Source organism: Spermophilus citellus, assembly GCF_964194105.1.
Source record: "Spermophilus citellus genome assembly, chromosome: 13".
In the NCBI taxonomy this organism is placed as follows: Eukaryota; Metazoa; Chordata; class Mammalia; order Rodentia; family Sciuridae; genus Spermophilus; species Spermophilus citellus.
In genome coordinates, this window is record NC_138193.1 from 13,472,651 (window position 1) to 13,489,379 (window position 16,729).

Sequence of the window (16,729 nt, forward strand, 5' to 3'; positions counted from 1 at the left end):
GGAGACATACTTGGTGGTAAAGCACCCAAGTTCAATCCCCAGTACCCAGAAAAAAAAAGTGCAAAATGAAAGCATGCAGCTTCCTGAATCTTCACTGTATGCCCCATGTAATGGCACCCAGATTAAGAAACATTACATGCACCCTAACAGTTCTTCCTCTCCTAGTTCTTACCCACCCTTATCCCCCCCCCACCACCAAAAGTAAACACTACAAACTTGTTTTGCTTCCTTTTGGACAAATAATGGAATTATGCTGTGTACAGAATTCTTGTGTCAACCTTGTGTTTGTAAGATGCTGTACTTAGTTGTAGTATGTTCATTCTCAAGTGGGTCAACTAAAAGGAATTTTAAGTCAAGATCTGTTCTTGTGACTAAGGGAAAGCTGGGAAAGATTGAAGGCCAGGGTAGATACAACTGAGACCAGAGAGGAGATAGCCTATGAAGGGGCCCCTACATCTGCTTTCCAAGTAAAGTGCTGCAGTCCGGCTGGGCAAAATAACCGGGAGGTGACAAGCAACTTGAAGGTTGAAGCGGGAACTGCTTTATTGCGGGACAACAGCGGTATATATACCTAACTGATTACACACAGCTTGACTCAGTTAGCATCATTCAGATACAGCAATCAGCCAATAAGGAATTCCCATCATCTTAATGGCTGGTGGCGTTGCCTCACAAATCACTCCTCCTGGCAAACTGCCAGGCGCCATCTTGACTTGATTTGCGGTCCCCAACAGTAAAGGAAAGGTCATGCAACAGAGCCTGAACCACCGGGTCTCAGCCTCTGCTGAGCATTAGAGTTACCTGGGGAGCTTTAAAATCCTAACGCCCAGACCAACTACATGCAGCAAAATTTCAGGGATTCGTATTGGGAAGGTTCTTTAGATGATCGTAATGGACGGCCCTGTTGAAAACCACTGCTCTAGTCAGATCATTGAGAGCTAAGGGAATTCCCACCTCATGGCCTTTATCTTCTCATATGATGGAGAGCAATCTCCTAGGAATGAGATATACACTGGGAAGAAACATTACTGGGACACCAGAAGGATATCCAATAGAACCCACTTATGGTAGGCCACATAAGAAAGGTGAAGTGTCTTCCTCTGGTAAGTTTGGTGGCAACAACAGTGTTGAGGGGTAAATGTGTAAGTGGGGATGGAGTCTAATGTGATCAGGAAGCCCAGGATGACTGACACGGTGAACTGGAGGATAGGATAACCAGTGGTCTTGAGTTGGCACTTTTACTGATGTTAGCTGCCCTAAACATGGAGGGTTCACCTGCTGAGATCAAAGCCAAGTATGAAATGAGGTCCAAGTCTGTTGAAGAGAAGATCCAGGGTTTAGCTAAAGCAATGTGGAATGTAGTAGGTGGTCTGAGAAGCCCATATGGGGCAGAAAGGAAGACAAGATAGAAGAGTGAGTCAACCAAGACAAGTAGATGTTGTGATTAAATGGCATGGCAAGTGGGGGTGGGGCATTTATTTCAAGTCAGCAGTATGTCATATCCAGGATATCTACTGTTGTGACTCCTGGCTCCCAACCTCCTGTTTCCAGTTTTGGTTAACATAGCAAAGGGTACTGCCTCTATGTGAGAAAGCATTTCAGGGGAGAAAAACTAATTTGAGTAAAGGTAAGAAAAAGGTGACAGAATATCAAGGGGGATTCCCCACTACAGAGATGGGGACACATGTGCATAGAGCATAAAGAGATAATAGGCACAGAAAATGAGATTAGGAGTGGCACAGAATGGGTGAAGATCCATGGGAAACAAAGGGACTTGGGAATGAGCAGCACAAGCCCATAGGCAGGGATGCCCAGATATGGGACAGGAGAGGGGGCTGAGTACACCAGGGCGCTGCATGCAAGCAGTGAGGAAAGAACCTGGAAAGACCAGGTCCACCAGGAACAGGGTACAGGAACAGGTCCAGAGGCAGAACTTGTCAGAACCCAGATACTTAACCAGGAACATTCCAATAGTTGGAGGGCAACATGTACCTCAAGAAACCTACTGTGTCTCGAAGAGCTTTAACTCTGAGCCTCAATGAAAGATGGTAACTAGAAAGCTTCAGCTAACTGGAGCCGACAGGATGAAGCTCTAAGAACCATCCTTTGGGTCCTTATGTACTGGATTCAAAGAATGAAAAAGAACAAAGTTGGAAGTAGTGTGACTTTAATAGATTTTCTGTAGGAACACCTTTTCTAAATTTCCTTATGTTGCTATGGAGCTGAGACACAAAAGTCATCTTTATAAGAATGAGCAAGGGTGGTGTGCTAGAAAGCATCACCCGCAAATAAAAAGTAACCGTGGACCTAGTCACTCACTCTTGATTTACAGAATTTATCACCAAGCTCTTTTCGATAACATTTCTTGTTCACATGTATATTCCATAATGAGACATACAGGAGACTTCTGCCAATAGAAATGTCTACTCTGTACTTGGTACACTGTCACTCTCTGAAGTGCAAAGGTCTTACATACATCATCCTTACCTCAGTTATGTGTACACAGATCCTTGCTTTCCTGGTCCAACAAAAGGACCCATAATGGTTCCCTGGTGAACTCTGCCTTGTGGCTGTACCAACGACCCCGCATAGATTCCACAGGAAAGAAGTTACTTGTTGAAAACTGCTAATGCATAAGCTTAAGAATCCAGAATCTCTTGATACAGCAAACTTAACAGCAGGCAAAAGATCCCTTTCCCTTAAAGGAAAAAAGAAAGGTTCAAAGATGTTTAAATTTTTTTTTATTTTAAAAATAGATTCATAAAGTGCAAGAACTTCTTTCTTTCCGGTATTCTACATCCCTCTTCAGCAAGCTGTTGGAAACAGAAAAAAAGAAAAGGTTAGTAACACACTCTTTAACTTCAAATAATTAAGCTGTAGCTTTAGGTCCACCAGGAACCTAAAGGAATAGTTCCTTGCACTATTAGCTGACATTGGTGTCTTGCCAAGGGTAAGCTCAGCACCTCTTTATTTTTTCCCAGCAATAGAATTTGAACCACGTGTGTGTAACTTAAAATCCTCTGGTAACTTGAATTATTAAGATCTGCTGTTACAAGGAAACGGAGGTCCTGAAAATCTATGACAAATAGCTCTGATGAGAAAGTCTGGACTAAATGCAAGGATTCTGACTTCTAGACCACTGCTCTTTCCTCTTCACCAACTTCCCACAACCTAAGTTTTCTGACTGGAGTTTACAAAACGTTAATGCAAACAGGTCCCCGGGAGCCACGGGGATGGACGGAGGGGGAGCAGGTGCAAGAGGCATCTCCGTGGTTCCCATGGCCTTTCCTTTTTGCCTTGTCGTTCTTTCCGGGATTTTTCACTTTTCATGATGTCAGGGTGCGGTGACACTGCACATGGCAAGTCAGTGCCACCAAACCCCCGAAGGGAGCTCAACTATTACACCCAAGCGCTAGTACTCAGCAAAGTTCCTCCTCCTGGTCTCCGGGGAGGGGAGCAAGTCCCTCCCGGCGGCCCCAGCCTACCGCGGACTCAAGCCCCGCGTTCCATCAGCTCACCGACGCTGGGGAAGGGCCGGACCCGCGGGCGGGAGGGCGAGGGAGCCGGGCGCGCGCGCGCGCATCGCGAGACGGCCACTCAGGCCAGGTCCAGCTTCTTCTGCGTCGTCGCCAGCTTGTCCTGCAGCCTCCGCTTCCTCCAGTCCAGGTAGCGCCTCCTTAGCCGGTTCGCCTGCCAGCCGACGAGCACTCCGGAGGCGAAAGCCACCAGCACCGACACCTGCAGCGTCCTCTCCGACACGTCCGCCATCGCGGCCGCCCGGCGTGCAGCGCGGCCTACGGCGCTGCGCGAGGGTCAAGCAACGCCGCACGTTCACAGCGGGCGGAGCAGCTGCTGGCGCGGGGCGTCCTGCTGGGTGTGTCAGCAGGAGGTCGGCCTTCTCCTGAGACCTTCCCAGCGCTTGGAGAGCCCGTCTGCACCCCTCTGAGCCCTCCACAGTGTCCTATATCATTAATCAGATGTTTCCTTGCACTATTAGCTGACATTGGTGTCTTGCCAAGTGTAAGCTCAGCACCTCTTTATTTTTGCTCAGCAATAGAATTTGAACCACGTGTGCAACTTAAAATCCTCTGGTAACTCGTTTCTTTCAAAAATAAGTACAAGCAGATAAAATTGTTTTTAATAATGTATCTTATCATTTCAACATCAGTTTGGAAATTATTTAAGAGATTTCTGGTTTTTGTATTGTCTTTGAAACTTGGTGTATATCTTTACAATTAGCATCAATCATACTTTTTAAACACTGAGTTTTCAGTGGAGATATTTGATCTGTATCTAGTTTTATAAGATTTACAGTTGAAAAAGAAGTCTCATTTACTTACACAAATTTTTTTTCCTGAAACTGAGTTTACTATGGGTTTTTAAATTAAATTGATCATTAGATTTCTTTAAATTGAAAATGAAGTTCTTAGGGCTGGGGCTGGGGCTGGAGCCCAGTGGAAGCGCTCTTGCCCAGCATGTGTGAGGCACAGGGTTTGATTCTAAGCACCGCATAAAAAATAAATAAAATAAAGGTCTGTCAACAACTAAAAAAAAAATTTAAAAAGAAAATGAAGTTCTTTTGTTACACTAGCCATGCTATGCCAGAGCTGACAGGAGACAGAATTGTTGAGATGAGGGGCACACACACTTCTAATGATACAAGTCACTGCGATCCCGCGTGTGTCCCGCTTCCTGGTGTTCAGGCACTTAAGTGTGCAGATCCAGAGACTTGCTTCTAACTAATAGAATAAAGCAAAGGTGATACGGTGTCACTTGTGATTGCTTTATGTTACATTGAAGACTTTCCTTACAGCTTGATGAAGAGGGTGGAAGTGTTGAAGGAGTTGACATCAAAGAACTGTAAGTGACCCCTGGGAATGGCGGGGTGCTCCAAGCTAACAGCTAGATCCCTTATCCTACAACCACAAATAAACCAACTGTCTGCAACCCGAATGAGCTTGGAAGCAGATTTTCCTCACTGGGGCCTCCAGATGAAAACACAGCCTGGCACCTTAGTTGCAGCCTTGTGAAACTTTTAACAGAGGACCTAGCTAAAGACTCCTGGCCCATGGAAAGTGTGAGAGAATAAGGGTGTATTGTTTTAAGTTGCAAAGTTTGCAGCAATGTGTTACACAGTGTGGGAAAAACACTTTCCCACTCTGGTTTTCAGTACCAACTACCTCTTATGCAGACGCTCAGTACTTCAGACATCAGATGTGGGAGAAGCCCCACACACCAACCAGTTCTGCAGTGAACACCAGCAGTTGAATGTCCTCCAATTCTATCTGGAAATAGTGTCAGATACTACAAGTTGAGAGCTCAGAATCACAAGACTCTGACCACACCCCGCCCCCTTCAAATTGCCAGTTTCAAGTGGTAGGTTGTCACTTATACTTCCGACGGGTATAAATCAGGAGTTCCCACAACCCTATCCTCGGGTTTGATTTGTTTGCTCACAAAACTCAAGGAAACACTTTACTCATGTTTCCCATTAGTGTCATCTCATCTCTTAGCTCACCCTGTTGTGTTTTCAGGACAGAGCCGACCTCCGCTACCGCCCTGGGTCCAAGCAGTCCTGGCCTCTTACCTGAGGGGCTGCAACAGCCCCCACCGGCTTTCAGAGCTTCTCTTCCTGTCCACCATGTTCTATTCCCCACACAGCAACCAGAGCAGGTGGGCCTGCAGGGAAGAAGTTGGATCATGTCACTGCTCTACTCAAACCCTGAAGTGTAAAAGCCTCTGTGGTGGCCCCGAGGGCTCTGTGTGACCAGCTTCCCTAGCCTTATCTCTCAAGAGCCTGCTCACTGTGACCTGAACTGGTGGAGAATGTTCACAGGGTGGGACCGTGCCGTTCTTCTTCTAGATACTCCCTGGCTCGTTTCCCCATCTCCTATACGTTTTTTTTTTTTTTTAAATCAACTTTCACCTCTTTATGAAGCTATCAGACTAGGTAAAAATCTCAAACTCAAAACTAACTAACTAAGTAACTAACTAACTAAATAAGTCACTCACAAACTCAGCCATTCCCACTCTTGGTGTTCCTGATCCCCATGATCCTTTTCTGTCTCCCTCTAGTACTGGCTCCCTTCCACATACAGCATGATTTACTTATTACATTTACAGTGCAGTGCCTCCGGCCCTCCCCCCCACCTAGAATATAAGCCACTTGAGAGCAAGGATTTTCGTCTCCATTGTGCACCACGAATCCTAAGTGCTTAGAACAGGGACTGGCAGATAACTGACACACAGTGAATATTTGATGTTGATGACAGTAGGGAGTGGTCAGCTGTATCTTCTGGGTGAATGGCTAAATTAAATCAGTCTCTCCTCTCAGGTCCTCTCTCTTTCCCCCCCCTGTCCTCCTCTTCCTTCCCTCTTCCTCTTCCTCTTCTTCCTCTCTGCAGTGCTGGGCATGGAACCCAGGACCTCCCACTGACTAGGCATGCATTCTGCCACTGAGCTATGTACCTCCAGCTCAGAACTGAATTTTGAAAGATAAGTAGGTTAATCAGAAGAAAACATGACATTTCTCCTTAATTAAGTTTTCTCACTTATAAAACAAAAAGTTTGGTATGATGTGTTAATTTTAAGTCATTTTGGAGTCTTTTTCTGAGACTGTACCTGGGCCACTAGTGTTGTTGCAAATTTGAACCTCATTTGGAATTCTGGCCTCATCCCTAAGATGCCTTGGGCTAAAAATAGGCAGATCCTGGACACGGGAGCCTGAGACCTGCAGAGCCAGCCAGACTATGCAATGCCCTTATTTTAACATGAGGAAACTGGGGTCATATTCAGAGAGCTGCTGGGAAGAGACAAAGATCTACAATCTTAAAATCCCTCTTAAGAAGCCAACATGTCCCCAGCTTGAATCTTTGTATTTTTTTTCACCTTGGAAAATTGTTTCAGTAGGACATTTTAGTGGATTTGATAATGGTAAACTGGTTTTGAGGTGAATATTAAATTTGGATTAATAATAGGCTGAATAGTCAAATGCCATGAGTTAATTGATTACAGAGTGTCTTTTGAAGGATACATTAATTGCTGCTGTTGAGTTTGCTGTTTGAAGCACTTACCAAGGGAAAAGACATTATCATGTACCATACTGAACCTTTGCTGCTTATGTAAATTCATTTAAAGTATATAAATGACGTTACCTTCCTCTGCAACTCCCAGGCCCTGAGCAATAAAGTGGTCACTTTATACTTGAAAGTGCCCATAAAAGATGAATCTGTGATCTGATTAAAACAGAGCATTCGCCTTCTATTAATCCAGTCACTGTCGCTAATAACACAGTACCAGAGTGGAGGGGTATCAAGAGGAGAGATTTGTTTCGTAGGTCTACATCAGGGCAGCAGCTGAGGATGGTCTTCTTGCTGGCAGAGTCCCGAGCCAGGGCAGAGCTTCACATGGCGAGAACCACAAGTGTAAGGATGGGTATCCTCCGAAATCTCCACTCCTCCCTTTATAAAGTCACCTGTATCCAATCATGGGGACTTCACTGGGGTGAATTTATTTAATCCTAATCACCTCCCAAATATTTCATTTCTAAACACCATAGGTTTTTTTTCAGCTTTTTATTTGCATTTTTGAATATATTTTTAATTTATTGGTTCTTTTTAGTCATACATGACAGCAGAATCCATTTTGATATAATTATATAAGCATTTATTGAGTACATTTTATTCACAGAAAAACAAACTTTAAACTACAAATCCGAAATTTTCTTAGTTTTCCACACTGATGGAAAGGTTCATACTAAATGAAAAAAAGCCCTATAATTATATTCACAACATTTCATGTGATTGTTCATAATACTAATACAATTATATAAGAATCAATATGTTTGAGGTTAAGCATAATAATAATGAAAAATGCAAAATCTAAGAGAAATTACATCAAAGCCTTTGTTATATCAAATAAAAAAATGCAAATTTGTTACTAAGCATAGACAAATGGCAAAATATATTTATATAGTAAAATATATATGTCTTCAAGTTAGACAATGCTACAGTAATGTTGGAGTGGTTGGACTGTAGTTTGAAGTCTGAAGTTTGCAGCTCTGCACATGGATTTTGGGCATTCACCATAGTGTTTGATTGACCTGGTAAAGGCTCTCTTTCCCATTCCCGTCAGAGGAGAAGTCAAAAGCAATTTGCATTTCTATTGCAGGGACAGCCTTATATTTTCACTGTCTTGCTTCAGGGTTCTGTCCATTTGTTCAGAGGAACCTTGACAATCTTGAAATCCTGCAAAATAGCATGCTGGTCCATTCATGGCAATGGGCTGGTAACAGGAAATAGTAGGAACTGTGGGTGCCTTTGTAGGACAGGTACAAGTCGGAAGGTCATAGAGACAGCTAAGTTCAGGGTCAAGCTGCATGGTGAGTGTCCAGGTGTCCAGTGGTCTGGGCAGGTCAGGATATCCCTTCTAAAGTGAATGGGAAGTAGCTGCGCTTGGCAATACATCTAGTGGCCGGTCTCTTTGGGTCTGGGGGTTGGGGTGCTGCTCCAGCCAGGCAGCTCATGAGACTGACTGGCGAGCTGCTCTGCCCCTGGTTGTTATCATGGAGCCAGCTCTGGCACTGGGAGTATCTGTGGCAGTGACGAGGATGAGATGTGGAGCTTCTGCTGAGCCCCACGTAGAGCACTGCAAGGGAGACCTCCTGTCTTCCTCTGTGGCAAATGCTCTTAGTACAGCACTTCCTGTGTTGCTGGTCAACCCAAGTAGAAGCTACACTCCTGCCTGTGGGATCTCAAGGACTCTGGAGCCTGAGTGGACTGTTGTGAAAGGAATATTACTGATGGCTAATAACTGGGTATATACAGCAGTGCCTCATTTTTAAGAGAGAATAAGTGGGAGACTGGGCCTGGACCTGTTCAAGGGCCCAGGGAGACTGTGTGAGCAACCAGCTCAAAATTCCCTTGGCCTCTCCTCCAGCTCCCTGCCTCTCTCTCAGCCTGCACTTGCATGCTCAGGAGGACCGGGAGAATTTTCTGGAAACATCCCATTCCTGGTTCATGAGTGGACCTGTTTTGGATGACCACTAGGGGACACCTGACACAGAGAAGGTGCTCAACAAGCCAGCTAGCAAGATGGCCCTTCCTGTGGGTGCCAGACGTCCATTCCCTTGCCTCCCTGGCCCTTGCTCAAAATAGGTTCATGTGCAAGGTGGTCGTTTAGCCAGGGATAGAAGGTAATAATAGCCCAAAGGTTGATTTGGGCTCATGGTTCTGGGGGATCCATCCCTAGACCTTGTGACTCCCCCACTACTTTGGGGCTTTGGAGTGCACAATGGAACAAACTGATGACATCATGAGCTAGGAAGCAAAGAAAAAGAGAGGATGGGCATGAGGTCCCAGAATGTACCTTGGGGTGCTCCCTCAGTGACCTAGGCCCTACTTCCTAAAGGCCTGTAGGACCTCCCCATAGCATCACCCTGCAGACCCAGCTTCCAACTCATGGACCTGTGGGATACACTCTTCCAAACCAAAGCAGTGTTGGAACTTAAGGGAGACTCTCTCTACCAGGTACCAAAGCACTGCAAGTGGAATATCCCTGCCTATTCTGGGCTCCTCTTGCTGCCAAACAACATGCACAGGGAGGGGTGCTATGTTGCCTATGCTAGTAGTCCCAATGGCCAAGGGAAGATCTGCTCTACAGTGGGGCAGGGAGAGCCAGGTCTGGAGTCTTGGAGGTGCATTGGACATCTCTTATTATATTTCCATGTCCCACTGTACAAGTTTATGGAAAAAAACTATAGCAACCCAAGTAAGACGGGACTGCCAGTGGAGTTCCCGTAGGAGAGGAAGGTGGGATCACTCTGCCAGCTAAAGATCCCTGTTTAGCAAAGGCTGAGGGGATCATGGAGCAGGTGAAGGGATGTCATTACCCCGTAGGTCCTGGGACCAGCAACAGAAGCAGGGTTTCTGCAGTCATGCTGCTGTGCTTCATTGTTGCCTGCAGTCCCACTACTTTATATAGAGGATGTCGCTGGTGGCTCCCTTTCTGTTTCAGGTGGGAGTGTGACTGTAACAAACTACCATAGGTAGGGTAGCTTATAAACAATGGAAATTTATAAGGACACCAATTGCATTCCTGAAAGCCCCACCCTCATGTCGCTGAGGCTTCACCTCTTAAGACCATCATATGGGGGGGTTAGGGATCCACACATGAATCTGGGGGACACAAGCATTCAGACCATACCAATGACCAAGCTGACATTAGCTTCCAGTGATATGGTAGCTCTTTCCCACCCATATTAAAGAGTGAATATTGAGGGGCGAAGGTGCAGACTGGGTGGGATTAGACTCTCCACATCTTTCGTCCTTCCATCTGCCCCAGGAGGCTGACCTCTGTGGATTCTGTTCTACTGGCAATCTTGCCTTCTGGCTGGCATTTGGGTTCTCCCATTGAAGAGACCCACCCAGAAATGGGGAGGAAAGCAAGGTTGGGGTCTTATTCCCTGACTGCCTTTCTAGGGTGTCATCTCCAGCTGGTCTTGTCCCTCTCCTCTCAGGGATGGCTTCATAGGTGTAGGACTGGCACAGCTACACAGGGTCCCACATTCAGAATGGCCCTGGCTCTGCAGTAGCCATCTTGAAATTCTTAATAATTTGCTTTGAATTTGCATTTTAAAGGGAAGTTCAATCAGGATAGTAGAGCATGTGCCAAGACCTGGAGCCTTGCCTCAGGAGAGGCCCATCTCCCCTTCTCCCCTGGTGCAGCAACTGCTGCCATGCTACCCCCCAGGTAAGGTGTGGGTGCATGGGGGGTTAGGGTAGGGTGCCCACACCTGGGGCATGGCTGTGGCCGTCCTCCACCATCCCACAAGTCGGCAGCACCCTGGCCATTTCCATAGGCACCTCTTGAAGGGTTGAGCCTTTTCCCCAGCTCATGCGGGTGCCTGGTGCATCCTGGGGTGAAGGTTTTAATTCCTGGGGGGGGGGGTTGCTTTTCCTGCCATGTTGGCTGGGGTGGCAGCTCTTGGGAATGGAGGATGCCTGGCTCCACTTGCTCGCCTCCTGCTGGGGCGTGACACATCCACCCAGTCCTGTGGCTGGAGGCAGCAGAACCCTGCAGTGGGGAGGAAGGGTCTGCTAAGATCCAGAGCAGATGCCTGCGAGGGTCTGTAACCTCTTTGGAGGGAGTGCGACTCTAAATAGTCAATGAAAAGCAACATGACAGAGAGAGAGAAGGAGAACTGAAAACACGAGAGAGGAAGAGGGGAAGGAGGAGGACCCCCTGAAGACACTGTAATACCTCTCAGGTGACCGTGCCTTTTGGACAGAGGGCTTTGCCTTCTTACTCTGCTCTGGCCCCTCTGAAGGCAGACATGTCTCCATCCTCCCTGCTCCTCCTCGCGGAAGCAGCTGTGTCTCCCTCTCCCTTTGGCCTGGGGAGGGGGCTGAGGATGGTGCCAGATCAGCCTGGCTAGCCCTAAAGATTATTCTAGAGCCCCTATCCTTTTATAAGTCATCCTTTAATTAAACCCGCCTCAGTTTAATTGTTTACTTTTCCCCTACCGGCCCAGAGTGACACATCCTTCCACCTCCATCCCCAAACACCTGGTCTTTCTCCTGTATTTCACTTCGAGTTCAGTGGTCCAGCTTAGAGCCTGGTGTCTGTCAGTTGACACACCTTTTCTGAGCACCCAAGGCACATCCAGGAGACTGACAGACAAGTAAGTGGCTGGGAAAGAGTAAGGCACCAGGTATAGATGGATCTGGGTACTGTGTGGGACCTGTGGACCAAGTGGGCAGCACTAACCCGATGGCTACAGGACCATTCTCTGTCCAGAGACAGCACTGGGGCGGGGGTTGTTCCACACTGTGGAGGAAGATTCTCGGGTGGGCAGAGAAGCTTGCACAAACTTCTTATGGCTGCATCAAAGGTCTTTATCACTGGAAAACCACCATGGCTCTTTCAAAAACGGCCTACCTGGAGCAAGTCCGTTCACCTAGCTACAATCCTAGATCTATGAAATACAATTACTCCTCATTCCTCCAGATTCTGTGAATTTGACAACCTGCTAAAACGTATGTGCAACTCCAAAACCAATACCTGCAGTACTCAATTCTCATAGCGCTTTTGCAGGAATTTGCAGACATCTGCAGAACTGCCAAGCCTTGGGTCCTTTCACATGCACACCTCCAGCTGAGGTCATTCAAAGTGGTACTCTGACTTTTTGCTTCAGTTCTCACTTGCTACAAACAAGTATCCTTTTCTATTGAGTCCACGATTTTTTTTTGCATATTTGCATTTTTTTTTTCTTGGAGATTTTGCTGTTTCAAGTGGCCCCAAGCAAGCACTGAAGTGCTGTGTAGTGTTCCTAAGAGCAAGATCTGGGACTTACCTGTGGGGAAAATATGCTAGGTAAGCTTCACTGGGGCATGAGATACAGTGCTGTCAGCTGTGAGTTAAGTGAGGGAAACAGAAGTGCACATTGAACAGGGCTGCAGCCTGACCAGTGGATGAAAATGTGATCATAGCCCATAGGAACCTACCCCGAGGGGCAGCAGTCAACATGGCTAATTCAGTGGTCAGGGACTTTAGGACAAGAATACCAAGCATCAACAGTACTCCGACTTTTTGAGAATCAAAACTGTTCTTAAAATCTACATTCTGAGGAGAATAATGGTTTCAAGTGCAGTTAGATCACAGTGGGGCGATCGTGGTTTACAACAGTGTATCACAAATTTATAAGGAACTAGAAGAGAGGAGATTAGAGCTTCCTGACACTAAGAAATGGTGAATGTTTAAGAGGAGGGCGATGCTAATTACGTTGTACGTGGTGTGTGTATGATCACCACTCCACACACTTGCATGTAATAATAAAATCCATGTCTAGAGGAATTTTTCACACCTTTTTTGTTTTATTACTGGGATTGAGCTCAGGGGCACTCGACCCTTGAGCCACATCCCCAGCCCTATTTTGTATTTTATTTAGAGACAGGGTCTCACGGAGTTGCTTAGCGCCTTACTGTAGCTGAGGCTGGCTTTGAACTCGAGATCCTCCTGCCTCAGCCTCCCAAGCTGCTGAGGTTACAGTTCTGTGCCACTGCACCTGGCTTCCCTCTTCTTTTTCTTCTGTTTCCCTTCTTCCCACTTTTCCTTCCTTCTCTCACTCCATCTCCTTACCTCCCTCACTCACTTTCTTTTTTTCTCTCTTCTTCACAGTGATTGTTTAGGTGTAGAGACCTTGTCAAGTTCAGTTTCGGCCTGGGTACATCTTAGGTGCTACGGGGAGGCAGAAGCACGTGATTTTTTCTTCCCAATGATGTCAGGAGTCGGGGTGGCCCTGGCCCTCACCCCTGAGCTCAGCAGGAACTGCACGTGGTCATGCTCTACTGCTTCATTTCTTCTTCACTTCTCACCTGGAATACGGCAGGAAGGAGAAACTTCCTGCCGTCCACCCAGTGGTATCCTGAATATAGTTTGATTAAATGAGATTAAAGTTGGGGTAGATGTTGGGTCTTCTCCTCATTTACCAGTTCTCCAAATAATGAATCGGTTTCCAGGCCCCCTCTGGCTGAACTCTTTATGTCATTAGGAACTCACAGAGTTCAGCTTACTTCATGTTTCAGCCTGTGGCTATGATTGCCCTTGTTGGTGCCCCAACGATGTCATCTCTGGCCAGTAAAGCTGGTCCCTGAATCCTTCCATACATGACCAGTCCTCTCCGGTCAGTCCCCTTGCTCTCTGGCAGGACAAGATGTCCCAGGCTCATTTGTGTACAGTGGGTCCTTGACTTAATGATGGTGTGAATTAACAATTTTTTTCTCAGCTTAACCACTGAGCAATACACCCAGCCCTTTTTTTAAAAAAAAATGTTTAATTTTGAGACAGGGTCTCATTAAGTTGCTTAGGGCCTCATTAAGTTGCTGAGTCTGGCTGGCCTTGACTTTGCAATCCTCCTGCCTCGGCCTCCGTAGCTGCTGGAATTACAGGCATGTCACCACTCCAGGCTAACAATCTTTTGACTGTGGGATGATGTGAGTGTATACCCATACAGCCACTCTGCTTTTCATTTTCTGTACAGTATTCAATAAATTATGTGACATACCTGCCACTTCATTATAAAACAGAGTTCACATTAGATTACTTTTCCCAGCTGTAGACTAATGTAAGTCCTCTGAACATGCTTAAGGTAGGCAAGGCTAGGCTATGATATTCCATAGGTGAGGTTATTAAATGCACTTTTGACTTTAAAATGTGTGAGTGTGTGTGTGTGTGTGTGTGTGTGTGTGTGTGTGCACACGTGCACGCGCGCGCACGCTGTAGAACAAACCCAGGGCCTCATGTATGCGGGGTGAATGCGGTATCACTGAGTCATACCCCAGCCCCACATTTTCCACTTATGATGGATTTATTAGGCTGTGACCCCATTGCAAGTCAAGGAGTAGAGTATTTCCTTCTCTGGAATAAGCCATTTCTCCTTTTAGTAATACGGACTATTTAAAAACTGCATCTGCACATGGGAGATGCCTCATTCTCTTATTCCCCAAGATGACCTTATTCTCCCTCCCCCCCCCCCCCGAGATGACCTTTAAAAAGGTTTCTAGTATCACCTTCCTTCGTGTCTTTATTATGAGTGACTGTTTACATATTCAAGCCCCTCCAGGTAAACGGAAATATGACATGTACAGGTCTTTTCCAACTTTCTCTTTTCTTTTTTTTTTTTTTAATTTTTTTCTTTTTTTATTATTAGTTGTTCAAAACATTACAAAGCTCTTGACATATCATATTTCATTCATTTGATTTAAGCAGATTATGAACTCCCATTTTTACCCCATATACATATTGCAGATTCACATTGGTTACACATCCACGTTTTTACATACTGCCATACTAGTGTCTGTTGTATTCTGCTGCCCTTCCTATCCTCTACTATCCCCCCTCCCCTCCCCTTCCCTCTCCTTCCATCTTCTCTCTCTTCCCCGTCTACTGTAATTCATTTCTCTCTCTTGTTTTTTTCCCCTTTCCCCTCACTTCCTCTTATATATAATTTTGTATAACAATGAGGGTCTCCTTCCTTTACCATGCAATTTCCCTTCTCTCTCTCTTTCCCTCCCACCTCTTGTCCCTGTTTAATGGTGATCTTCTTCTCATGCTCTTCCTCCCTATTCTGTTCTTAGTTGCTCTCCTTATATCGAAGATGACATTTGGCATTTGTTTTTTAGGGATTGGCTAGCTTCACTTAGCATAATCTGCTCTAGTGCCATCCATTTCCCTGCAAATTCCATGATTTTGTCATTTTTTAGTGCTGAGTAATACTCCATTGTGTACAAATGCCACATTTTTTTTATCCATTCATCTACTGAAGGGCATCTGGGTTGGTTCCACAGTCTAGCTATTGTGAATTGTGCTGCTATGAACATTGTCTTTCAGCAGTTTGGCTAAGTGTCCCAGCAACCTGTGTATTCAAGGTTTGGTCCTCAGGGTAGCACTATTGGAATGTGGTAGAGGATTTCAGAGGGAGAATTAATAGAGGTCTTTGGGTCTCTGGGGGCACATACTTGGAGGGGATTTGGGAACCGTGCCCCTCATCTTCTCTTTTGCTTCTTGGACACGAGGTGAGCAGTTTTTCTCGGCCACATGCTCCCCATCATTGCCACCCAGCAATCCCACTAAGAAGCCTAAATATACTGGGTCTTCCCAAACATGAACTAGATCCTCCCAAACTGAGCCCCAAATAACCATTTTCTCTTTATAATTATCTCATGTATTTTGTTATAGGGATGGACAGCTGAGTAACATTCTGGCCATCGCCTCATGGTCTATAGGTATATCCCCCATTTTTTTTTTCTAGCTGGCTTATTCTACTAGTCCCCTCTTAGTGAATATTTAGATTGTTTTATCCTTTTGAGAATAAATAGTAAAAGAAGAGAATTTGCAAAAAGAAAACAGATATAAGTACAAGTATGTAGTGAAGAACTAACCCTGGCCAAAGAGAGATCTAGCCTCTGCCCTCAGTCACCGGGAGATCCTCTGGACTGGGAACATCCTGCTGGGCAGAAACATTGAGTTTGCCTGGGGGCTCTGGGCTATGGAGTGTTACTTCCAACCTCTAGATTAACCAAACCAAAGGTATTAGCCCAGAGATAGGCGGCAGTCTACGGGTTAGCCACGCAGGCTATGACCAAGTCCCAAGAAAACCTCTGGGCACTGAAACCTTGGGTAAACTGCCTTGATGCAGGGTCTTGCTGAGTTGCTTAGGACTTTGCTAAACTGCTAAGGCTGGCCTTGACCCATGATCCTCCTGCCTCAGGCTCCCGAGCCACTGGGATTACAGGCGTGCACCACTGCACCCAGCCAGGAACACATGCTTTTAAAGTATACTTTCATAGGCGCAAGAGAGGAAGAGAGAAGGACATCTCTCCCCTTAAACCCGCTGCTTCTTTTTAGTCAGTTTGAGCAAACTTCAGTCATGTACTTGCCTTATAGAAAATTCCCTGTGAAGACTAACCAAGATCAAGGAGGAACCTCCTGTGGACAGAGGCGCCAGGTTTCTGTTCTCATGACTAAAAGGCTCAGGGGTCACTCTAGTGAAACTGGGCTAACTGGGCTGCACGAAATAACCACACAAGAGACACAAATACCTATTTCTTTGGGGTTGCTGTGACGGCTCCTCTGACCTTAAGGGTCCGCAGAAAGAGAGAGAGAGAGAGAGAGAGAGAGAGAGAGAGAGCACGTGCTGACCCCTTTTATTGAGGAGAAGCTATTCAAGTGA

At 46.0% G+C, this 16,729-nt stretch overlaps 1 protein-coding gene across 1 annotated transcript; it reads right to left on the minus strand.

Annotated features, from left to right (window-relative positions):
- Positions 1-2,724: 2,724 nt before the first annotated feature.
- On the minus strand, positions 2,725-3,807 carry MTLN (mitoregulin). The gene is made up of 2 exons (XM_081264978.1): positions 3,519-3,807; positions 2,725-2,813 (listed from the first exon to the last, which is right to left on the minus strand). Exon 1 carries the CDS (start codon positions 3,766-3,768, stop codon positions 3,598-3,600), a length of 171 nt encoding a protein of 56 aa, XP_081121104.1. The 5' UTR covers positions 3,769-3,807; the 3' UTR covers positions 2,725-2,813; positions 3,519-3,597.
- Between the last annotated feature and the right edge of the window lie 12,922 nt (positions 3,808-16,729).